We start from the raw sequence: 22,418 nt of genomic DNA, 5'->3' as shown, positions 1-22,418 counted from the left end.
TTTTAACTTCGCCCGGGACGGTCTGGGCGGGCCACTTTAGCAAGTGGGCGGATCTAGCGAGCCGGCGGCCGCTTTCGATTTCACTTCCCGTAAAAGGCTGGGCTTCTTGGTAGCAGGACCGGGACCAGCCGGTTGCAGGGACTTTTCGAGAGCCCCGCCCTCGCCCGCCCTGCTGGGTCCCCCAGCCGCCGGCACGAGGACTCGACAGCACCCGGGGACTCCGGCCCAGCGGGGACAGCGGAGAGTTCCAGGCCCGGACCGGGCCCGCGCGCAATGGCCAGTTCAGGGTCCCCCGCTGCCTGCGGGTGCCACTGCGTCTCCCGAGCTTCCCTTGCGTGGCTGGGGACAACGCTGCTCCTTGTCGCCGACTGGGTGCTGCTCCGGCCCACGCTGCCCGGCGTGGTCTCTCTGCTGGTGCCCCCGGCGCTGCCGCTGCTCCGGGTCTGGGCGGTGGGCCTGAGCCGCTGGGCCCTGCTGTGGCTGGGGGCCCGCGGGGTCCTCAAGGCCACTGCTGGCTCCACAAGTGGAAGCGCAGGAGTCCAGGGATGGCTGGCTTCTTTGGAGCCCTTGGCGGCGGCGCTGGGCTTAGCCCTGCCAGGACTTGCCTTGTTCCGAGAGCTGGGCTCCTGGGGACTCCCCAGGGACGCAAATAGCACCAGGCTACTGCACTGGGGAAGTCACCTGGACGCCTTCGTCCTCAGCTACGCAGCGGCGCTGCCCGCAGCCGCCCTGTGGCACAAGCTCGGGAGCCTCTGGGTGGCCGGCTCTGGAGACGCTGTGCGTCGGCTTCTAGGCTGCCTGGGCTCAGAGATACGCCGCTTCCCGCTGGTCCTGGGCCTGGTGGTCCTCTCTTGTCTTGGTAAGGGGATGCAGGGGGGGACGGGAGGACACAAGGGCAGGAATCAAAGGTAATGGTGAATGAAGTAGTGCGGATTCTGGAAAATGCAGATCGGGCAAAACGTCCTAGCTCAGGAGACCACTCAGTGGAGAGGAGAGAGCCCCGCACTGGTGGCTTCAGGAGTCCTGGGCTCCAGTCCTGCCCCAGGCCTTGCCTCACTGTCCTCCGGGTCAACCGTCCTCGTCTCTGACAGGAGGGTGTTCTACTCCATGATGTCTAGCCTTCTAATTGCATCCCTGAGGGGTCTGGTGGGGCTACCATGGGGCAGTGAGCTCCAGGGCAGCCTATTCAGGTTGGGGATTGTGACCTGGTGTCTTCTTTCTGCTGCTCCCTCCAGGATAAGGGCGACTGGTAGGAGGCCCCGGGTTGGGGGGGGCAGTCTGATTGGAGCTGACCTGCTTAGATTTAATATTTGTGACTGCTAAAATGTCTCCCGTCTCTCCCCAGGGGAAATGGCCATTCCATTCTTCACCGGCCGCCTCACTGACCGGATTCTACAAGATGGGACAGCTGCTGCCTTCACTCGAAACATAACTCTCATGTCCGTCCTCACCGTAGCCAGGTCTGTAGGCTGAGACGGGTGTCCCTGGAAAAGAGGGAGTTGGACATTAGGACGGCTGCCCAGCGTGCGCTTCTGTGGGCATACCTGGGACTTGCGTCTGTCTCCTGAACATACTTGACCCTCCTCCTCCTGGGCTCTGTCTAGTGCAGTGCTGGAGTTCCTCGGTGATGGCATCTACAACGGCACCATGGGCCGCGTGCACAGCTCCCTGCAGGGACAGGTGTTTCAGGCTGTCCTGCGCCAGGAGACAGAGTTTTTTCAACAGAACCAAACAGGTTTCTTGTGAAATTCTTTCATTATGCACGTGTGTACTGTTTGCATCCCATCCGTCCGCTTTTACTTCTAACTTTCTTCCCTCCCCACCTCTCTCTCTCTCTCTCTCTCTCTCTCTGTCTCACACACACACACACACACACTATTTCTTACTCTTGATATACCTCAGGAGCAAAACATTGTCCTCTTTACCTTAAGAAAAACCTAGAGTTTTAATCCAGGATTTTCCCATAAATCTGTTCCTTCCCATGTCTCCTTACACAGGAACATCAGAATTTCAAACCTGGAAATTTTCAGTTAATGGAGTCCAGCTGCTTCATTTTACAGAGAAGGAAACTGAGGCCTAGACCCTAAATGCTGAAGCTTGCACAGTCACACACTGTAGGGACAAACTTGGGGTTAGAAGCCCAGTCTCTTGCCACCCAGTGCAGTGCTTGTTGGAGACTCCTGTCTGCTTTCTATCGGGTCCTCCCCCTCCTCCAACTCTGCTACAGGACCAGGTTACGCTCTTCCTGCCTACGTGTGTGGCCTGGGATTACGGGTCTTTAGGGAACAGAAAGCTTTCAGAGAAATGGAAAATCACATGTGCATCAATTTCTTTGTATTTAAATGAAGGTCTTAGCCAGGCCCTTTCTCTAACACTCATTGCTCCTGCACCGAGATTCGCAGACCTCCCCAATCCCCTAACCTGTTTTGCCTTGGCCTCCTTGTCAACACAACCCCGGCACCCTGGCTCATCGTCAGTTCCTCCCCTTACTCGGAAACGGCTTCATTCACTGCATTCTCTTCTCCCCAACCCTGGCAGGTGCCATCACGTCTCGGGTAACAGAGGACACGTCCACCCTGAGTGACTCTTTGAGTGAGAGGCTCAGCCTGCTGCTGTGGTACCTGGTGCGAGGGCTGTGTCTCTTGGGGTTCATGCTCTGGGGGTCACTGCCCCTCACCATGGTCACCCTGGTCACCTTGCCTCTGCTCTTCCTTCTGCCTAAGAAGCTTGGAAAATGGTACCAGGTATGTCCAAGGGGTTGGGTCAACCTGTACAGACCCTCATCTCCCAGACTTGCTGACTCAGTTCCTCTCTGATAGCTTTCAGTCCAACTTTCCTGGTACCCTCACTGATTCTCCATCTTCATGGAACTCGCTGTCCCTGTAAGCCATGTTTCCAGATTGCTCAACATCAGTTTTCATATTCTGTGTCTTCTCTTCTATCTTCTGCCCACAATTTGTAAGAATATGAACTCCAACCCATTCTGGGTCATTTTCTTCTTCCTTGTATTCCTGAGTATCCAAGGGGCATAGCTGTTTCTCTCTGGCCCCTCTGCTTCTACTCAACTTTAATTTCCAAGTAGGTGACTCAGGTCTTGTCCCGTATGGTTTGCCAACTCTGTCTGACATTGCTTGTCCATGTCTCCACAGTCACTGGAGGTGCAGGTGCGGGAATCTCTGGCAGCGTCCAGCCAGGTGGCCATTGAGGCTCTGTCAGCCATGCCCACAGTGCGGAGCTTTGCCAATGAGGACGGCGAGGCCCAGAAATTTAGGCAAAAGCTGCAAGAAATAAAGAAACTCAACCAGAAGGAGGCCCTGGCCTATGCAGTCAACCACTGGACCACCAGCGTAAGCCCATCCCTTGTCCCCTAGATGTCGTGACTCCATTCCCTTTCCTGTGATCTTGCTCCCACTCCTCCTCTACTGGGAACTGGTTGGTTCAGTGTTTTCATCCCAGTAACCTTAGGCTCAATGACTCTATTCAATGTCCCTGACCCCCTCCCTCCTTTTAGAGATGCTGGGTGGCTTCCTTTTGCTGTGGTACACAAACTCCTCCCAACCATGTGGACTGGAGAGATGCCGTGTCTTCCAGTCCCAGGCTTTCTTTTGCCTCTCCTGGGAAGCCCAGGAAGCCAGAAATTCCTATATCTGGGGCTGCTTCTGCGGGTACCGTGTGGATGTGCTAGTGGCGACCATGGGAGTAGTGGGAGGCAGGGATGAGAACTAGACCAGCAACCAGATGCTCCTGGCTTGATGCTGCATCCACTAACTCAGTGACCAGGACAGGTAACTTTCCTTCTCTGAGTATTGGGCAACGTCACATTCAGGAAGGCCTTTTGTAGAGAGCAAAGTGCTCCCCCAACAAGGTGATGATGGCGATGGTGAAGAAGATAATGATGACTTCTACACCGTGTATTTGAGTGAGACCTGTGGACTCTCTGTGGTTCATTCTCCTTTCTGCCCGTCAAGCCTGCTGATGTTACTTGGGGGAAAGGGGCTCTATATCTCCTTCATGCTAATGACTCTGGTTCTGTGTCCCCTCCAGATTTCTCTACCACAACCCAGGTTTTCTGTGGTCTCTGTAGATTTCAGGGATGCTGCTGAAGGTGGGGATCCTATACGTTGGTGGGCAGCTGGTGACCAGCGGGGCTGTGAGCAGTGGGAACCTTGTCACATTTGTTCTCTACCAGATTCAGTTCACCACAGCTGTTGAGGTGAGGTCCCTGCAGTGTCACTCTCAGTGCCATTCCTACCCCTGGCCCAGCACACTCTGTGTGCATTTTTTCCATTCTTTACCCTTCTGATTTCACATCGTGCTGGCAAGCAGATTGGGTCTCCCTGCTTCCTTGTCACTATTGATTCCTCCCTCCAGGTACTGCTGTCCACCTATCCCTGCGTACAGAAGGCTGTGGGCTCCTCAGAGAAAATATTTGAATATCTGGACCGCACGCCTCGCTGCCCACCTCGTGGTCTGCTGACTTCCTTAAACCTGGAGGGGCGTGTCCAGTTCCAAGATGTCTCCTTTGCCTACCCAAACCGTCCAGATGTCCCAGTGCTGCAGGTACACCCCACCAACCCCTGCATCCCACCTGCCACAGCTGCACTTCTGCCATCCCAAATTTCCCTCCTGCTCTCAGCCTGCTTGACAGCAAGCACAGGTCTTTTCTAACCCTTTAAAGGCAAGGATAAGCATCATGTGTTCCATACATCTTTCCCAAACTCAAGAACCTCTTTGGACTTGCAAGAAGAATGCAGAAAGAGGTTTCAAAGAGAAGGCTCTCACATTCCAAGGAATTGCTGCAGCAAAATCTGTCTCCAGCCTTCCATCTTGCCTTTTTCTTTCCATTTGAGACTTGGAATGTGATTTTTCCCATTTCCTGGTGGTATCTGATATCAAGTGTGTGGCACGGTGGTACTTGGTCTTTGCCCTTGCTTTCACCCCATCTTCCATCTCTACTCCTTGGGGAGGCGTCATCCAGAAATCTGTGCTTGTGGGAGGGTAGGAGTTGCCATACTTCCCATTTTTCTTCAGTGGTAAGATATCACACTACGTGGCATGACAATGACAATGACAGTCTTGATGTTAGGGGCCTCTTAGGGGCCTCAGTCTGCTTCTCATCATGTGATTCCCTGGCCTCCAGGGGCTGACGTTCACCCTACAGCCTGGCGAGGTGACGGCGCTGGTGGGACCCAATGGGTCTGGGAAGAGCACAGTGGCTGCCCTGCTGCAGAATCTGTACCAGCCCAGCGGGGGCCAGGTGCTGCTGGATGGGAAGCCCGTCTGGCAGTACGAGCACCACTACCTGCACAGCCAGGTGTGCAAGAAGGTGGCATGAGGGAGGGCAGGGATCATCAAACAAGAAGAGTGTTGTCTCTGAGTATTGTAAAGGAGGGTTAGAGAAGGATAAGAGACCTTGGGTGGCGATGGGAGTGTGGTCAAGAGAGGACATGTGATTCTGTGAGATGCTCTCAGGAAAGATTTTGAGTCGTCAGTCTCTAGATAACCACACTCCTGTGTTCCTTGCTTTATGACTGTTCATCATATCTCATCTCAGGTGGCTGCAGTGGGACAAGAGCCACAGCTATTTGGAAGAAGTGTTCGAGAAAATATTGCCTATGGCCTCACCCAGAAACCACCTATGGCGGAAATCAAAGCTGCTGCAATGGAGTCCGGAGCCCACAGTTTCATCTCTGGACTCCCTCGGGGCTATGACACCGGTACTCTTTCCACTCATGTCACCAGGCAGACACCTGTACCTTCATTAAACCGCGGTAGTCTTGCCTTTATTCTTCAGTGCCTCCTGCCCCCCAGATACCAATCTGAAGCTGTAAGACCTTGCTCCTAGGGCTTCCTTATCCACACATCCTCAGAACTCCATTCAGCTTCTCCGAATCTCTCCTATCCAGCTGCATCTGCTAGTCCTTGGTGTGTGTGGTGTGTGGTGTGTGTGTGTGCGCACCAGTGTGTGCACACGTGGCCACGCAGTGCTCAGCTTGGCTCTTGTCTCTGCAGAGGTAGGCGAGGCTGGGAGCCAGCTGTCAGGGGGTCAGCGACAGGCAATGGCCCTGGCCCGAGCATTAATCCGGAAACCACGTGTGCTCATCCTGGATGATGCCACCAGTGCCCTGGATGCAGACAGCCAGTTACGGGTGAGAGAGTCCCTTCCTAATGTCTACATCCCGCCCAGTCCTGCTTCCTTTATTCATCCCATGTTCGTTTAATTAACTGACACCGTAATTATACAAGGCAGTCTTTGCAATTCTCAGTCCCGTTGGCTTCTCTCAAGGCACCTAGAACCAGGTAAAGGAGACTATACAGATACTGGATCTCTCTAGCCAAACATAAGGAAAAGACCATCCTAAGAATATTACATTAATATTGCGAGAGCTTGTCCTGCGTGCCAGGCATGCTGCTGGGCCCTGTGCATGTTGGCCTCGCTCATTTACTCATCACGAGTCCCTGGGAGCTGGGCGTTGTTATCCATCTTCTATCGCTGACAGAATGGAGGCTACGAGAGGCTGCATGACCTGCTCTGGTGGAGGCCACAGAGCTGCTGCGGAGCACAGCCTGGGTCCAAGTTCAGGTCCGCCTGACTGGAGTTCTCTCGCTCTTTACGACGCCGTATATTTCCTTAAAGTCTAATGTAAAACTTCCCAGTCTGCGGGTAGAGAGAAGACTGTTCAGTACCCTTTACTCTTCTTTCACAGGTTTCACCGGAGGACTCTGACTTTCATCCCACTTTTGCCCCCTAGCGTAAATAGTCTGTAAGAAAACAAAGGTTTGGCAGGGAAGCTCTCAGAACAGGACTGTTTGGTTGGGGTGGTTGGCAGAGCCAGCAGTGATCCTGTGAGGCCTGCCCGAGCCCTGGCAACAGAGGTGTCTCCTGGGTTTCGGGTGGCCCGGCACTGACAGGGTCTGTGTCTGTTCTCAGGTGAGGCAGCTCCTGTACGAAAGCCCCGAGCGGCGGTCTCGCTCCGTGCTTCTCATCACCCAGCACCTCGGCCTGGTGGAGCAGGCCGACCTCATCCTCTTCCTGAAAGGAGGCGCTGTCTGTGAGGCGGGCACCCACCTGCAGCTCATGGGGAACAGGGGACACTACTGGGACATGGTGCAGGCTCCTGCGGGTGCTCTGGAATGAAAAACTCTGACTCCATCTTCCTCTTTGCTCCTCTCTGTGGTGGAGAATTTGGGAGCAAAGACCTTACCAGCACTGCAGAGTAGGTAGCTGCCTCTAGGAGTTGCCTTCTCTCCAGGGGATTTGGAACCCCTTAATAGTCGGGTTTAGAGCCAGGGTCATGCTTCCGCGTGGACAGCACTCTGAAAATGAGGAGAAATATTCAGAATGCACAGAAAGGGAAGATCGACTACTTCCAATATGACCAACGGCATAAGCTGGCCCATCAATACCCTGTGGATTCTTGACATTTATAATAAAATTGTCGTTTTGTACCATGGTTTCTGGTGTTCCCGGCCCACGGGGCGGCTCGCTGTGTTTTGAGCGCACTTTTCAACAGCGGAGCATCTCCCGGTTAGCAGCCGCTTTGTTTTACGGCCCTAAGTGCACCATCTCCCTTAAGTTTTCTATTTCCTGCGATTTCCCCTCCACTTCCCCATGCCCCCACGGAAGAGCAAGACCCCGCCACAGCGCCCACCACGGCACCAGCAGGGCAGCGGGAGCCGCCGGCCTTCCCCAGGCGAAGACGGGCGGCGGGGCTGGAGCGAGCGCGAGGAGGGCGGGGCGGAGGGAGCCGCACACGTGGCCCCGCCCGTCCTTATGCGCTCCCCGGCTCCGCGGTGGCACCTGTGGGGAAATCTCCGCATAGCGGGCGGATTGTCCAGCAAATCTCCCATTCGGGCACAGCCCAGTTGTGTGTGACGTTGGCTGTTGCTGGGCAGATGATGCCAACACAGGTTGCAAGGAGAGGTGAGGTTTAGAGGAGCAAAAGTCGCCCAGCCAAGCAAGGAGCAATGCTGGGGTGGAGGGTGGGGCACAAGAACACGTTCTTGTGGTGGCTGAGGATTAGGGAGACCATTGAATCCGGAGGGGCCCTAGGAGGGATCAAGCTGAAAGATTCGGACTGTCCCCTCTGCTTGGCGCCCCGTCCCCCGCTCGCTGCGGGCAAATTCTGTTGCGGTTGCCCCAGGACCTGTTCTCAGGGCTCAGTGCCCCTCGTACTACTTCTGGCCAATGTTTTTATAAAACGATGCTCACACGACCGCCCCCCCCCCGCCCCCCACGTGAAACTGCTCCCAGCCCCTGGCTGACTTGCAGCTTTCTGGCTGAGGCTGCGCCTGTAGATGGTACGACCCTCCCCACTCCTTGACTGTTTCCAGGGGACGCCCTGCCTCAGTGTCTCTCACTGCAACCCACCGCCAAGGGGCCTTTCCAAGGCGCACCCCGCTTTTCGTCCATTCTTCGGACAGTTCATTGCCCAGCGTTTCCCCGACGTCCATAAAGGCAGAGCGGAGAAGCCGGTCCCCATTGTGATACTCCTGGTTCGGACACCCATTGTCCTTTTCTTGGAAAGGGCAGGGGGATGTGGAAAAAATTCTGGTTCCCTCCCCCTTCGGGCCGTGGCTTTCGCTTTCACTTCCTCCTCGAGAGCCGACGGATCTGCGGTGGCTACGCGGTCATGGCGCTACTGGATGTGTGCGGAGCCCCCCGAGGGCAGCGGCCGGACTGGGCTTTTCCGCGTGCGGGAAGCAGGCAAGGCTCGGACCCGGGACACTACAGTTTCTCCATGCGATCTCCGGAGCTCGCCCTGCCCCGCGGAATGCAGGTAGGGACTGTAAGGGAACCCCGAGGGGGCATGCGGGGAGGCTGGCGCAGAGGAGAGGTGGGTCCGCCGGAGGTGCAGGGAGGCGGGGGAACGCGGCGGGGGGGGGGGGGGCAGCCGTGGTCCAGGAGGGCGCGACCCTGAGAAGAGGCCACGTGGGGATGGGGCCTGAGGGTTAGGAAGTGCAGGTTAGGGCAAGGAGTTAGAGGCGAGGTGGGGGCTCCCATGGGAAGACAAGAGCGCTTTCCTCCTGCCCTTTCTCCAGCACACACAAACCAGGCAGCCTTGTTCCTGGGGTTGTCGTTATGGTACAGGGACTGTGTAGAGCTGGAAAATCTATGAACTTTGGCAGCTACCTTCCTCTCAGCAACTCACTGTTGTGTGACTTAGAACAAGCCACTTAGTCTAGGTCTCAAGCTCTTCCGTAAAATGGGGACACTGTTAATAAGACGTGTTTTGCAAGGGTGGGATGACCTGTGAATGGAGAAAACCCCGAAAGCCGCTATTAAAATTTTCTGTTAGGGGAACGTTGGTTTTCTTTCATTTCTATTGTGCTGGAAGACAGAGAAGCTTGGTGTCCCCTGCCTCTTCTTTTCCTTCTCCCACGCCACATCCTCTGAGAACTTGGTTGTTAAGTGTTCCATTTACGGATGGTTGGAGAATTTCTGCTTATCTCCTTAGCCCCAATATTCTTGAAAACCCATTCCTGGAGCCTCCTGCTGCAGAAGTTTTCATTGTCTCTTTCTCTACCTCTTCTCACTCACCAGCCCACTGAATTCTTCCGGTCCCTGAGTGGGGACGGAGAAAGGAACATTCAGATCGAGATGGCCCATGGCACCACCACCCTGGCCTTCAAGTTCCAGCATGGAGTGATTGTGGCCGTGGACTCTCGGGCCTCGGCTGGGAATTACATTGGTGAGTGTGTGCTCCAGCAGGCAGGATGTGGGCAGCTGGGCCCTCCTCTCCGTAGGAGCCCAACTCTGCACCGACGCTGAAGGGGGTATTGATTTAGGACACTCAGGGAGAACTGTGGCTTCATCCCTTCTCTGTCAAAACTCCATCTTTTCCCAGCCACCTTACTGGTGAACAAGGTGATTGAGATTAACCCTTACCTGCTTGGCACCATGTCTGGCTGTGCGGCAGACTGCCAGTACTGGGAGCGCCTGCTGGCCAAGGAGTGCAGGTACGTGAGGCCTCTCATCTCCTTTCTTAGCTGAGTGGCAGCTCCCTGGCTCTCCAGCGTCACTGCTGCTCACCCTTGCCCCAGGGGATCCATCTTCATGCTAAGAGTATATTTCACAAAACAGCCTTTTGGGGATAAATACTTCTCCCAAATCTCAGCCTGCGCTCCTGCCCATATACCGGATAATTTGTTACTTTAACCCTGACACCATCAACCCTAGTAGGATACATCATTTACTAGGCTTTCTTTATGTATTTTAAATTCTTTATATTCAAAATCTTTCTCTGATCTTTAGATACCACAAAAGAATTCCTTATCCCTTCAATCGTTTCCTGTGCCATCCAGAGGGAGGGAGCTAACCTTCTTCTGCCACCTCTGTCTGATTCACCCGCCTTCCTCGTGTCCTCACCCAGGCTGTACTATCTGCGGAACGGGGAGCGTATCTCGGTGTCGGCAGCCTCCAAGCTGCTGTCCAACATGATGTGCCAGTACCGGGGCATGGGCCTCTCCATGGGCAGTATGATCTGTGGCTGGGACAAGAAGGTGGGTACTCTCTCTCCCACGTTCCCCCGCCGCGGGTGAGATGTTTCCCTTGCACACCTCACTCCCTCCCCTGCAAGATACACAGCGCATGGAGCACTTGGTTTAGGACTGTTCCAGTAGACCCATGGGCTATTTCTCCCTTCAGATATTGTATGTATTTTGTAAGTTTGCCTCTTTTGTTAAAATAGTTGATTACAAACTTGTTTTCTTACTGATTTCTAAAGTTCCATGATTTTACCAAAGTGCTCTCCTAATTCAGATGTTCCTGTGGTAATATTCATTCTTATGTCCACTTTTTATGACTCACCCTTGAACCTTGTTACCAACAACTCCCTCTTCAATTTCAACCTGGAACCTTCTTTTATCTTATAGGGTCCGGGACTCTACTACGTGAATGAAAATGGGACTCGGCTGTCAGGAAATATGTTCTCCACTGGTAGTGGGAACACTTATGCCTATGGAGTCATGGACAGTGGCTATCGGCCCAATCTTAGCCCCAAAGAGGCCTATGACCTTGGCCGCAGGGCTATTGTTCATGCTACCCACAGAGACAGCTATTCTGGAGGCGTTGTCAATAGTAAGAGACCACCACCACCACCACCCCTGGCATGGGGCAGGGAGGGTGACTTAAGACTGAGAGATTCAAGGGAGGCAGAGTGGCAGGGAAGAGGTTTTCAGAGTCAGCAGGGCATTGAAGTCCCAGTAACATGTGTTTTAAGCATGTGCGTGTGTATCATTGGCGCCTTTAACATAATACCGTTAGCAGGAGCTCACTGAGCTGAAAGGTAACTCCATGCTCTTTTCTCACTTGTCCACAGTGTACCACATGAAGGAAGATGGCTGGGTGAAAGTGGAAAGTACCGACGTCAGCGACCTGCTGCACCAGTATCGGGAGGCCAATCAGTAAAGGTGGAGGCGGCTGGGCAGGCCTCCTCTGGGAGGGACTGACTGACTCAGGGACCTCAGCCCGATTAGCCTTCTGGAGGAGGAGAGGCCTAACCTGGGCCAGAGGGAGAGAACAGGCTCCTTGGCCAGTGGGGGCCGCAGGAGTTCATCTTCTGTGTGTTTTCTATTTCAAGGAGCATTTCTCCCAAGGAAACTTCTGGGTGCCCCTCTAAGTACAATAAAGAAAAACGGTTATACAAGTCTCTGTGTTGTGGCTGAGTGGGGTTGGGGCTGTGGTTGTTGGGGGAGGGGACAGGAAATCAAGAGGGGCCCTTCCTGGAGAAGGGCCTCAAACCCCTACCTAAGAAACGGGGCCTCACCAAGTATTTCTCCCTGGGTTTTCCTTCTACGCTCATCTCTGCAGGACTCAGGAAGGCTGATCATTGTTGTCTGTGGACACTTACTTGCAGTTTCATTTAGGTTAGGGTTGTTTCTATAGAGGCACACCTGGGGACTCCAGTGTGGTCCATTGTTAACGGTTTGGTGACCGGAACTTGGGCACCCGGAACAACTGTTTTTGACTCTACAGAATGAGATGGAAAGCTCCACCTCACTGGGTGTGGAATCGTAGACACCACACCCTTTACCCCAAATAACCCTTCAGAGGTAGTGGATACTGAATGCACAGAGGGACATTAGGGGTCCAACGTCATGATGCGTCGTGCTAGATTGTGAGATGACAGGATGATGATTGAAGAGCAAGTGGCGATAAGGAGGACTCCATGAAGTGAGGAATACGAGGAAAAGCGCAAGACCCAGGTTGGGAGAAAGAGGCAGACATCATGAGATTTTCTGAACCTGCTGGATCTGTGGACCACGTCGCCTCCCAGAGAAGAGTTAGTTGCCGAGGCAAAGGCTTGAAAGTAGGAAGCAGCTGAGCATGGAGCTTTCTTCATTAGGGAGAGATCCTTAAAGTCCCACAATAGGGTTGGAAAATTTTTAATAATTCCTTACTTCCAATCTCCCCACCACTATTTCAAAGTCCAAGTGACCCATTGGTAGTCAGTCCACTATGATACCAAAAGGGTGGTTTGGAATCCAAGTGATCCTCCTTTTTTTTTTTGAGTTCGGGAGGTAGTTTGAGCCTGAAGAGTTGTTTCTGGAATAAGCAAATCTTCATGCTCCATAGGTAGGCTCCGGGTGAGGCGGGGGCTTTGAAACCTGATTACTGTTCTAATCAGGGTTGGGGGAGACCAAGAAACAACGCCCGGTACCGGGCATTTCCTCATATGCTGAAGGTGCCACCCACGTCATTTGGAGCACAAAGGTAGGGGCACCCGGACATGTGCCTGTCCCACGTGCTCTGTTGAGGACACATGAAGATAGAGTCACGGCCTCCCAAGGGCAAACACTATGAGTAGAAAGTCCCTTCGGCCTGGTCAGAGCGGCTGCCTGTTTGTCGCTGGGGTTCTGGCTGTGATTTCACCCCGAGACCCTCAAGCTGTAGCCTGCGTGGGGGAAGAGCACTTCTTGAAATAGGTTCAGAGCTTCAGGTAGTAATTTTGAGAAAATCCGTTGTTTCTCCAATTGCAAATCATCTCAATCCTTGAAACAGCTTTATGTCACTTAATGACAAAAGTGTCTAGTTTTGTGCCACAGAGTGACCGCCTCGCCCGGGCAGTAGGAGCCAGCGCTGGGGCCCGGCCCGGTGGCCCGCAGGCCTCGCGCGCCCCCTCCCGGCCGCCCGGAGCGAGGGCCCGGGCCGGGGAAGCGAAAGCGAAAGCGGCGGAGCCCGACGGCCGGGCTCGCGAGCCTCCGGCCGGCAGAGGGGCCGCGCGGGCGACGGAGAGGGGTGGATTTCGGAGCTCAGTCCCCCGCGCTTAGCCGAGAGCCCCGAGGCCGACGCGGCTGGTGAGTTCGTGCCGATGGGGACCTGGAGCGCCCGCCGGCACCCAGCCCAACCCCTCGCCTCCCGGCCTCTGGCCCCCGGGGGTGGATGGGCCGGGAGCCGGGTGTGCTGGGCTCTTGGGAGCTCGGTGGCGGCAGGCTTGAGTCGGGAGGGAGGTCAGGGGAATTTTGTTTTGTTTTAAGTATGAGGTTCCTGATGGTCATGCTCCCCAGCTCCCTGGGACAGGCAGAAAGCCGTCTGTCGCAGGAGGGATGTACTGATGACCACGGGGTACCCAGGGGGTCTTTCAGGGTAGGGAGGGACAGAATGAGAAGCCAATGGACGATGGACAGGTTGAGGGGAGCGGGGGTGGGGTGTGGGAAAAAGGATTGAGACTCCACCCCCATAATTTCTCAACTTCTACCCATAGGCAGGACCATGTGGCTCCCTGACCTGAGACGCTGGGCCTCCCTGCTGCTGGTGGACGGGGCCTTACTCTGGTTGCTTCAGGGGACTCTGGGGACTCTGCTTCCCCAGGGGCTTCCAGGACTATGGCTGGAGGGGACCCTGAGACTTGGAGGGCTGTGGGGGCTGCTGAAGGTGGGAGGGCAGCTGGGATTTGTGGGGACATTGCTGCCCCCGCTCTGCCTGGCGACCCCCCTGTTTCTGTCCCTGAGAGCCCTGGTGGCAGGGGCCTTGAGTGCACCCCCTGTCAGAGTGGCTTCAGCCTCTTGGAGCTGGCTGCTGGTGGGGTACGGGGCTGCGGGGCTAAGCTGGGCCGTGTGGGCTGTGCTGAGCCCTCCCGGAGCCCCGGGCAGGGAGCAGGGCCAGGAGGACAGCAAAGCCTTGATGTGGAGGTTGCTGAAGCTCTCCAGGCCGGACGTGCCTTTCCTCAGTGCCGCCTTCTTCTTCCTCATTCTTGCTGTTTTGGGTGAGTCTGAGAAGATATTGGGAGCTGGGGGTGGGAGAAGGGACTTGGCCCCGGCAGGTTTGTCTGTTATCCTCCCCGCCTCTTTCAGGGGAGACGTTAATCCCGCACTATTCTGGTCGTGTGATTGACATCCTGGGAGGAGAGTTTGACCCCGATGCCTTTGCCAGTGCCATCTTTGTCATGTGCCTCCTCTCCGTCGGGAGGTAGGTGATGGGCAGTTGGGTCCCTTTGCTTTACAGGGGCGCTTCCGTTCCTGACTCCATTTTCAGACCCTTTCATGCAAAGAGCACAAAATACTTAAACTAAAATATGGTTAATTTTTCACCATTCTGTTTCATCCATTCATTCATTTCTTCCTTCCTCCATATTTATCCAACATTTTCCGAGTCTTTGTCCATCATCACGGGTCCGAGTAGGAGTGAGTGTCGTACAAAGGAGCTTAAGTGCCAACGAGAACGTCTCTCAGTGACCTGTGAGCACTTCTGGCTCCACTAAATTCCACCTCCCCTTCCTGCGTCCCACCCCCCACCACTGAGTCTGTCTGCACAGTGTCTCTCCAGGGTCGCCCACCCAGGTGTCAGGGTGGGCCTGTTTCTCCCTCTTGGCTCCTCTTTCCTTACTCATCTTGCCAGTCCCTGAAGATCTTGCTGGGAGGCTTGTCGCCTTTCTTTCCAGCCTCTGCTCTCTTTTCCTCTTCTCTTGCTTTCGCCTCTTTTTAGACATAGGAGTCTGCTCACTCCAAACAGACAAACAAAGTGCTTGGCAGGGCTGGACCAGGGGAGTAGGATGAGGTGAGTGAGGCACCTGGGGTGCAGAATTGAAGGAGGTGCCCACTCACCGTTCCCCAATCCCAGCCCCGCTTGACGCTGCTCCTTTTTGGTGGCCGTACTGCATTGAGCATGCCCCCAACAGCCAGTTCCTCACTACGCCTCATTCCATACTTGCTTCTGCTGACACTCACTACAGCCACACACCGCATAGGGACAGATCAGTCAGCGATGTATGATGCTGGTCCCATAAGATTATAATACCATGTTTTTACTGTGCCTTTTGTCTGTTTAGCTATGTTTAGATACACAATTCCCACCATTGTTACAGCTGCCGGTGGTGTTCAACACAGTCACCTGCTACACAGACTTGCTGCCCAGGAGCAGCAGGCTGGGCCTTACGGCCTGGGCGCGTAGCAGGCTGTGCCGCCTAGGTCAGTGTGAGTGCCCGCGACGTTTGCACGGCGGTGCAACCATCTAAGGACATTTCTCAGAACGTGTCCCTGTTGTTAAGTGACACATGACTGTACTGAAATGTGAACTTCTTATTGATCAATCTAATGCTTTTGTTTTAAAGTCAGTCCCCAATTACTTTTTTGTTTCTCTGTAGCCTTTGGCACTAGTATAATCTCTTGTTATTGATCTCTGTCTGCAGTTTGCATTCATGCACTGCTTTCTACTTCCCAGTCCACTCTGCCTCCTCTGGAGAACTTTTCTCCTCTGGGCCCTCAAATATGATCTTTCCTCATGACTTAATTCTTTAATCTTGAAAAACATTTTTCCTGTGGAGCTAACTCAGTTCCTCTGTGCAGGAGGCCCCCAGAGCCACATTTCCGTGCTGTGCCCTGTCTTGTAAACCCAGCTGCCTCCTTGACCCTCCCGTTGGACAGCCCCGTCTCGTCCCACACTCCGCAGACCCGGACTCCACGTGCATCACACACTCTCCTGGGGCTTCTTGAAAGTGGCTCCCCCTTCTCATCCCCATTCGTGAAGCCGTCAGTGTCCTGGGCTCCCTGCGTCGGCATCCTTAGTGTCTTCCTCACGTTCATTCCTCACCCTGTCATTTCCACTGTGAAAGTGCCTGTCCCCAGTCTCACTGCCATCATCACAGTGCGAACCTCATCACTTCATGTCTGACTCTCCCAACAGCCTCTTCAATATGGCGACTAAATTTGTATCAGAAGCCCATGCTTTGTGAAAAACCTGCTTTTATTGCTTTTCCTTTAAGTTTTATTGTGGAGATTTAGTTGGTCTGAGAGGCCTTCTCCAACTTCGGGGATGAAGGACGGGGACAGCAGACGCTGGGGCCCTGGAGAATGGGGGCGGGGAGTTCATGACCGCAGTTCCCATGACGATGTGTCTGTGCCCACGAGGAGGGCTCTGAGGGTGGGGGAGGAAGGAGGCCACGACAGACACTGAGGAAGGCCACGACACAAGCAAGCCCCGGGCTGTTTCCACAGTATCTTTTCACTTCCGTTACCGTCTTCCCGCGCCTAGCGCACAGCACAGCGCACCCCGTGCGTACTCCGAGTTTGTACATATTGTGACTTTGTTCCCACGTCCGGCTCAGCTCACCGCGTCTCCCCTGTCTTCTGCCCCGTTCATTCCTGTGCCTCCTCTCGCTCTCCTCCCCGCCCTGCCCCGCCCCGGGGTCTCTGGTTTCTTTGTCCTTTGCCTCTCCTGGCGCCTGGCGCGCTCTCCCTGACTTTGCCTTTCCCTTCACTGCCGGCATCGCCTCTGCCTCTCTCGCCCGTTCTCGCCCATTCGCTCTTCCTGCGCGTCCCCTCACCCTGCTCCCGGCTCCTGCTGCCCACAGCTCGCTGTCTGCAGGCTGCCGCGGAGGCTCCTTCCTCTACACCATGTCCAGAATCAACTTGCGGGTTCGGGAGCAGGTTTTCTCCTCCCTGCTGCGCCAGGACCTCGGTTTCTTCCAGGAGACCAAGACAGGTGGGGCCTGGGGGCCAGGCCTGGGATTCCCCTGGACATTCCTTGCCCCTGGGCGCCCCTCCACCCGCGCCCCTCCTGCCTTCATCCCTGTGCCCGGCCTGGGGCTGCCTTTCTCCCCTTGGGACAGGGTGGAGATGCAGCCTCCTCCGCCCTTCTCTCTGCAAGTGAGGGAGGATGCTTAGAGGAGGGGCCTGTGTCAAGGGGACAGTCAGGAGGGCGTTTCTGGGGTCCCTGCAGAATGCATGTTTTCCTCACCTGCTCTGTCCCTCCCAGGGGAGCTGAACTCGCGGCTGAGCTCGGATACCACCCTGATGAGTGACTGGCTTCCTTATAATGCCAACGTGCTCTTGCGAAGCCTGGTGAAAGTGGTGGGGCTGTATGGCTTCATGCTCAACATGTCGCCTCGACTCACCCTCCTCTCTCTGCTCGACGTGCCCCTGACGATAGCGGCCGAGAAGGTGTACAATGCCCGCCACCAGGTACACATGGATGTTAGGGAATCCTGAGGGCGAATAAAGCTTAGAGGTGAGGAGTCCGCATTTGTAGCTGGAGGATCTCCTAGGGAAAGATGTTCTCTTCTCGGCCCTAAGGCTGGAAGGTATATTGTATGTGTATAGCACGTTTGCGTATCCAGTCTTCCGTCAGTGGAGCTTGGAGTTCAGAAGGCCTATGACCCCCTAGAACTGTAGGCAAAAGGTATGTGTGTGAGACAGAGTGGGGGACATTTTTCTGGGGAGACGATAACTTTCCAGCAGCTTCTCAAAGGAGTCTTTACATCCCCTCCTCATGAAAGATTAAAAATGATACCTTGGAAGGTTTTAGGTAGAGGGGTTTTTGCTTTAAAAACGGCAGAAGGAATTTGGATGGAGCACAGGGAAGGTCGGACGTGCAGTGAGGAGTCCTGGTGTGTCAGGACCACCTTCTCTTCTCCTCTTTGACTGTCGTAAAAGTTACTTTACTTAACATTTGCCATTTTGACCATTTTAGGTGTACAGTTCAGTGGCATTAAGTACACCCACATTGCTGGGCAACCATTGTCACCATCCATGTCCAGAGATTTTTTTCACCTTCCTAGACTAAACCTCTGCACCTATTAAATAGTAACTCCCCCCACCCCCCAGCCCTGGCAACCACCATTGTATTTCTGTCTCTGTGACTTTGATGACTCTGGGTACCACATGTATTAATAAGTAGAATCATACAGATTTGTCTTTTTGTGAGCGGCTTATTGACTTAGCATGATGTCTTTAAGTTTTATCTATGTTGTAGCTTGTGTATTTTGGATATTAATCCCTTATCAGGTATATGATTTGCAGATATTTTCTTACATTTCATGGTTGCTTTTTAACTCTGTTGATAGAGTTTTTTGATACACAAACGTTTTCATTAAGTCTGATTTATCTTTTATTTATTTTAGTGTCAGAAAGCTTTTCTCCTACATTTTTCTAAGAGTTTTATAGTTTTAGCTCCTATGTTTTGATATTTGATCTGTTTTGAATCACATATCCAGCTTTCTTAGCTATCTTGGCTGCTTGGGAACGCTGCCCCTCCTTCCTCATCCAGACACTGGGGGTGGAAGAACGACCTCAAATGAAGGGTAGAAAAATAGCATGTATCTCCTCCACTGCCTGACACTGAAAGCTCAGTAATATTTCATTCCCTCGCTCCTTCACGCTTACTTTTTTCTGGAAAGAAAGCGAGGAAGAGGGAAAGAGAACAGTTGGGTATTTTTAGGTCGATTGGGAGCATCCCAGGGCTGAAATGAGACGCAGGGGTCTGCCGGCTTCTGCTGCATCAACCTGGTGTGTTTGCTGCCCCTTTTCCAGGCGGTGCTTCGGGAGATCCAGGACGCAGTGGCCAGGGCCAGGCAGGTGGTGCGGGAGGCTGTGGGAGGGCTGCAGACCGTGCGCAGTTTCGGGGCGGAGGAGCACGAGGTCTGTCGCTATAAGGAGGCCCTGGAACGATGCCGGCAGCTGTGGTGGCGGCGAGACCTGGAGCAAGCCCTGTACCTGCTCTTGCGGAGGGTGAGCTGGCTGAGTGGCAGGGGAAGGGTCGGGAAGGGATGGGGAGCCCACGGCTGGTTCTGGGTCCCTTGAAGCTCAATCTCAGAGGGGCAGGCAGGGGAAAGCATGGGAAGGTCTTTCTTGGCCATATCTCTTTCTTCTCCCCTCCCAGGTGCTGGGCCTGGGCGTGCAGGTGCTGATGCTGAGCTGTGGGCTGCAGCAGATCCTGGCCGGGGAGCTCACCCAGGGCGGGCTGCTCTCCTTCCTGCTCTACCAGGACGACGTGGGGAGCTACATGCATGTGAGTGAGCAGCCCGTGCCTGCCCTTCCCCTTCTCTTTTTCTCTCTGGCCTTCTGGGCCACAGGCTTTGTTCCCCTTAACAAGACAAAACAAAAACAACCCAAATAATGTTGTTATGGAGAGTTTCAAACTTATGCCAAAAAAAGAAAGAGAAAATAATATCATGAACCCACACGTACCCATCAGCTGCTTTCACAAGTGTTAACTGATGGCCAGTCTTGTTTGGGCTGTAACCCCTCTTCCCCCACCCATGTTATATTGGGTGCCTACATCTATGAAGGGAGCCCTCCCCTCAGCTACGCGTTGGCTACCCAGGAGCACAGTTTGATTAGGAAAGGCAGAATAAGCATTTAGTTCTTTTCCTGTATTTACTGGCTCTCAAAAATAGTTACTTCCTCCAGGGCTCCATTTAAAAATTTTCCTAGATAGTTTATAAACATCTTTTGTGTGCGGAGAACTGCGCTAGGCACTCTGGAGGCTGCGAGGAGGAGGTGGGCGCATGCGTGCTGTGGAGGAGGTCCCTGTGTGGTCCAGCCAGACAGAGCTGTGCACGCGGAACTGTGCACGGAACAGTCCCTGCAAGGTCTGGGGAGAGCGGCCCTGCTGCATGCTGGGAGAGTGGACTTCGCGTCCTTCCTGCTGCAAATTCGAACACTGGGGTGTTGGTGCCACTTTAAAGTCCACCCAAATTGCACATTGAAGGGTTGAGAGTCTTTTTTGGACAAGGAGGAGAAGTGTGGCCGTGGGCGGCGTGTGTGTGGAGCTGGGCCTTGGTTCCCGGTGGAGGCGTGTTTGCCTAGCTGCCCTCCCCTTCCTGTGTTCCAGACGCTGGTGTACATGTGCGGCCATATGCTGAGCAGCGTGGGGGCTGCTGAGAAGGTCTTTTCCTACCTGGACCGACAGCCAAATCTGCCCCCACCTGGGGAACTGGCCCCTAGCACTCTGCAGGGGCTTGTGGAATTCCGGGATGTCTCCTTTGCGTATCCCAATCGTCCTGACCAGCCTGTGCTCAAGGTGCCCGAAAGCGGCCACGGGGAGGGAACCTGGACCCCTTGCTCTCTGCCGCTTGTGTGTGAGCAGCCACCGTGGCCTGTAGACCATTTGGGAAGCTGGTCTTGCCTCTGCCAGGAAGAGGTAGGGAGGGGTCCTGAGGGGGAAGAGGTGGGCCCCAGCTCTTCCCTGGTTTCCAGGGGCTGACGTTCACCCTACGGCCTGGCGAGGTGACGGCGCTGGTGGGACCCAATGGGTCTGGGAAGAGCACAGTGGCTGCCCTGCTGCAGAATCTGTACCAGCCCAGCGGGGGCCAGGTGCTGCTGGATGGGAAGCCCGTCTGGCAGTACGAGCACCACTACCTGCACAGCCAGGTGGGTGGGGAGGGGCCGGCGTATGCAGAGCTGGGGTAGGAGATCCAGGGGGCCAGTCGGAGGGAGGCAGGCGAGGAGGAAAGCAGGGTCCCTGCCACGGGGTTTCCACACAGTCCTCTGCTTGTGTCACCTCTGCACAGGTGGTCTCGGTTGGGCAGGAGCCTGTGTTGTTCTCGGGTTCCGTGAGGGACAACATTGCTTACGGGCTGCAGAGCTGCGAGGATGATAAGGTGACAGCTGCTGCCCAGGCCGCCCACGCTTATGACTTCATACAGAACATGGAGCGTGGGATGTACACAGGTATCTCCTGCAACTTGTAAGCCTGCCCCTCAGTAAAGAGGGAAAATGGAATTTACTGTTGGTGGTGAGGGCTCTGCCCTTTCCTCTCCCGCCCTCCTTCCCCCACACCAGGGACTCTTCAGCCTGCCTCCCTCAGCAGTCCTTGTCCCCCGAGAGCAGTGCAGCAGTGGCTTCTCCAGGAGGGCAGCCCCCTGAGGGCCCCGCCCCATGACGTCCCCGGCCCTCCCCCTTCCCCCCGCTGGTGCTAGTGGAAATGCCACGGTACACCTGTCCCACCTGTCCCTCCTGGTGGGGGAGAGTTGTCGTGATCCCCTGTGTCTGAGGAAGGGCATTTCTCTGACTTCCTCAGACGTGGGGGAGAAAGGGGGCCAGCTGGCTGCGGGACAGAAACAACGTCTGGCCATCGCCCGCGCCCTTGTGCGGGACCCACAGGTCCTCATCCTGGATGAGGCCACCAGCGCCTTGGACGCGCAGTGTGAGCAGGCGGTGAGTACCGGGCCGGCGGGGGCACGTTGGGAGGATCAGCTGTGCAGAATGGGGCGGGGCAGGACGAACGCCCACTAGTGCGAGGAGGGTCTGCCTTTTTGGGGTTGGGAGGTGGGCCGGGGAATCGGTGGGGTGGGGACAGCCCCCCTTGCTCCCGGGCTGCCCTGCCGGCCCCCCAGCTGCAGCGATAGGGCTGAGAGAGAAGCGCAGTGCCGACCGTCACCCTTTCCTACCTTCTGGTGTCCCACGCCTTCTTTGCCCCAAGTCACAAGAGATGGTGCCCAGTTGGGATGTGGTGTCCATCGCGCTCTTTCCTTTCTGAGGCACTGTGGTCCTCCCCCTTCAGCTGCAGGACTGGAATTCCCGCGGGGACCGCACGGTGCTGGTGATCGCTCACAGGCTGCAGACGGTGCAGCGCCCCCACCAGATCCTGGTGCTCCATCAGGGCGAGCTGCGGGAGCTCGCCCAGCTCAGGGAGGGGCAGGACACCTATTCCCGCCTGGTGCGCCAGTGGCTGGGGGACTGGGGCCCCGGGGACACTGGGCCTTCCCAGGGCCGTCTCCAGGACCCAGAGCAGCTCCTGCCTTGAGTCTCCCTGGGTAGCTGCCCTGAGCTGGAGGCACGGTGGCGATGTGGACCACATAGTGCTTTTGACGGGGTGGAGCGGGGCGGGGTGGGTGGGGTGATACTGTTTGTGTCCAGGAGCCTTATTTCCTGGGTGGATGAGCCGTGCCTGGTGCTGAGTAGTGTCTCGTGGCATAATAAATATATTTAAAATACTGTCCTTGTTATAGAAACAGTACACGTTCATACGGAAAATTTAGACTGTATTGAAAAGTACAAAGAAGAAAAGTAAAACTACCCATTGTTTTCCTCCCAAAGAGAACTATAGTTACTACTTTGCTGGCTGACCTACCAGTCGTTTATCTGTTCTTCGTGGCACAAATTAACCAATACAACATAAATATTCATGAGGTTGCCTTTCTGTGTCCTTCCCCGTTCCCACCAGTGTCTGATATTTTGGGGAAGCTAACGGGTGGAGG

At 54.9% G+C, this 22,418-nt stretch overlaps 3 protein-coding genes across 4 annotated transcripts; all 3 read left to right on the top strand.

The window, feature by feature from the left end:
- The first annotated feature begins 149 nt into the window (after positions 1-149).
- TAP1 (transporter 1, ATP binding cassette subfamily B member) lies at positions 150-7,448 on the top strand. The gene is made up of 11 exons (XM_069488795.1): positions 150-859; positions 1,346-1,460; positions 1,605-1,735; positions 2,539-2,744; positions 3,150-3,347; positions 4,085-4,213; positions 4,372-4,560; positions 5,141-5,314; positions 5,555-5,717; positions 6,013-6,149; positions 6,932-7,448. Exons 1-11 carry the CDS (start codon positions 274-276, stop codon positions 7,136-7,138), a joined length of 2,235 nt encoding a protein of 744 aa, XP_069344896.1. The 5' UTR covers positions 150-273; the 3' UTR covers positions 7,139-7,448.
- Positions 7,449-8,613: 1,165 nt separating this feature from the next.
- On the top strand, positions 8,614-11,633 carry PSMB8 (proteasome 20S subunit beta 8). Its single transcript, XM_069488075.1, has 6 exons — positions 8,614-8,780; positions 9,545-9,692; positions 9,849-9,960; positions 10,374-10,503; positions 10,876-11,080; positions 11,322-11,633. Exons 1-6 carry the CDS (start codon positions 8,634-8,636, stop codon positions 11,408-11,410), a joined length of 831 nt encoding a protein of 276 aa, XP_069344176.1. The 5' UTR covers positions 8,614-8,633; the 3' UTR covers positions 11,411-11,633.
- A 1,538-nt stretch (positions 11,634-13,171) lies between these two features.
- TAP2 (transporter 2, ATP binding cassette subfamily B member) lies at positions 13,172-22,127 on the top strand. Of its 2 annotated transcripts, none has more exons than XM_069488798.1 (12): positions 13,172-13,299; positions 13,711-14,207; positions 14,296-14,410; positions 16,791-16,921; positions 17,195-17,400; positions 18,748-18,945; positions 19,097-19,225; positions 20,051-20,239; positions 20,416-20,589; positions 20,730-20,889; positions 21,239-21,375; positions 21,722-22,127. In XM_069488798.1, the coding sequence occupies exons 2-12, from the start codon at positions 13,715-13,717 to the stop codon at positions 21,962-21,964; spliced, it is 2,175 nt and encodes a 724-aa protein (XP_069344899.1). In that variant the 5' UTR covers positions 13,172-13,299; positions 13,711-13,714; the 3' UTR covers positions 21,965-22,127. The 2 variants fall into 2 exon arrangements, with proteins under 2 accessions (XP_069344899.1, XP_069344898.1); XM_069488797.1 differs by having other exon boundaries at positions 13,707-14,207.
- The last annotated feature ends 291 nt before the right edge of the window (positions 22,128-22,418 follow it).

The sequence above is a fragment of the Eulemur rufifrons genome, chromosome 15, assembly GCF_041146395.1.
Source record: "Eulemur rufifrons isolate Redbay chromosome 15, OSU_ERuf_1, whole genome shotgun sequence".
Lineage (NCBI taxonomy): Eukaryota > Metazoa > Chordata > Mammalia > Primates > Lemuridae > Eulemur > Eulemur rufifrons.
Note: the sequence above shows the minus strand (reverse complement) of the source record. Positions and strands in the feature narration are given on the sequence as shown.

Coding starts and splice junctions, on each gene's coding strand:
- TAP1 (XM_069488795.1), top strand. CDS start 274: ATGGCCAGTTCAGGGTCCCCCGCTGCCTGCGGGTGCCACTGCGTCTCC. Junction 3,348..4,084: donor TCAACCACTGGACCACCAGC/GTAAGCCCATCC, acceptor TGGTCTCTGTAG/ATTTCAGGGATGCTGCTGAA. Junction 6,150..6,931: donor ATGCAGACAGCCAGTTACGG/GTGAGAGAGTCC, acceptor GTCTGTTCTCAG/GTGAGGCAGCTCCTGTACGA.
- TAP2 (XM_069488798.1), top strand. CDS start 13,715: ATGTGGCTCCCTGACCTGAGACGCTGGGCCTCCCTGCTGCTGGTGGAC. Junction 14,208..14,295: donor CCTCATTCTTGCTGTTTTGG/GTGAGTCTGAGA, acceptor CGCCTCTTTCAG/GGGAGACGTTAATCCCGCAC. Junction 21,376..21,721: donor ACGCGCAGTGTGAGCAGGCG/GTGAGTACCGGG, acceptor CTCCCCCTTCAG/CTGCAGGACTGGAATTCCCG.
- PSMB8 (XM_069488075.1), top strand. CDS start 8,634: ATGGCGCTACTGGATGTGTGCGGAGCCCCCCGAGGGCAGCGGCCGGAC. Junction 8,781..9,544: donor CCCTGCCCCGCGGAATGCAG/GTAGGGACTGTA, acceptor CTCACTCACCAG/CCCACTGAATTCTTCCGGTC. Junction 9,693..9,848: donor CTCGGCTGGGAATTACATTG/GTGAGTGTGTGC, acceptor ATCTTTTCCCAG/CCACCTTACTGGTGAACAAG.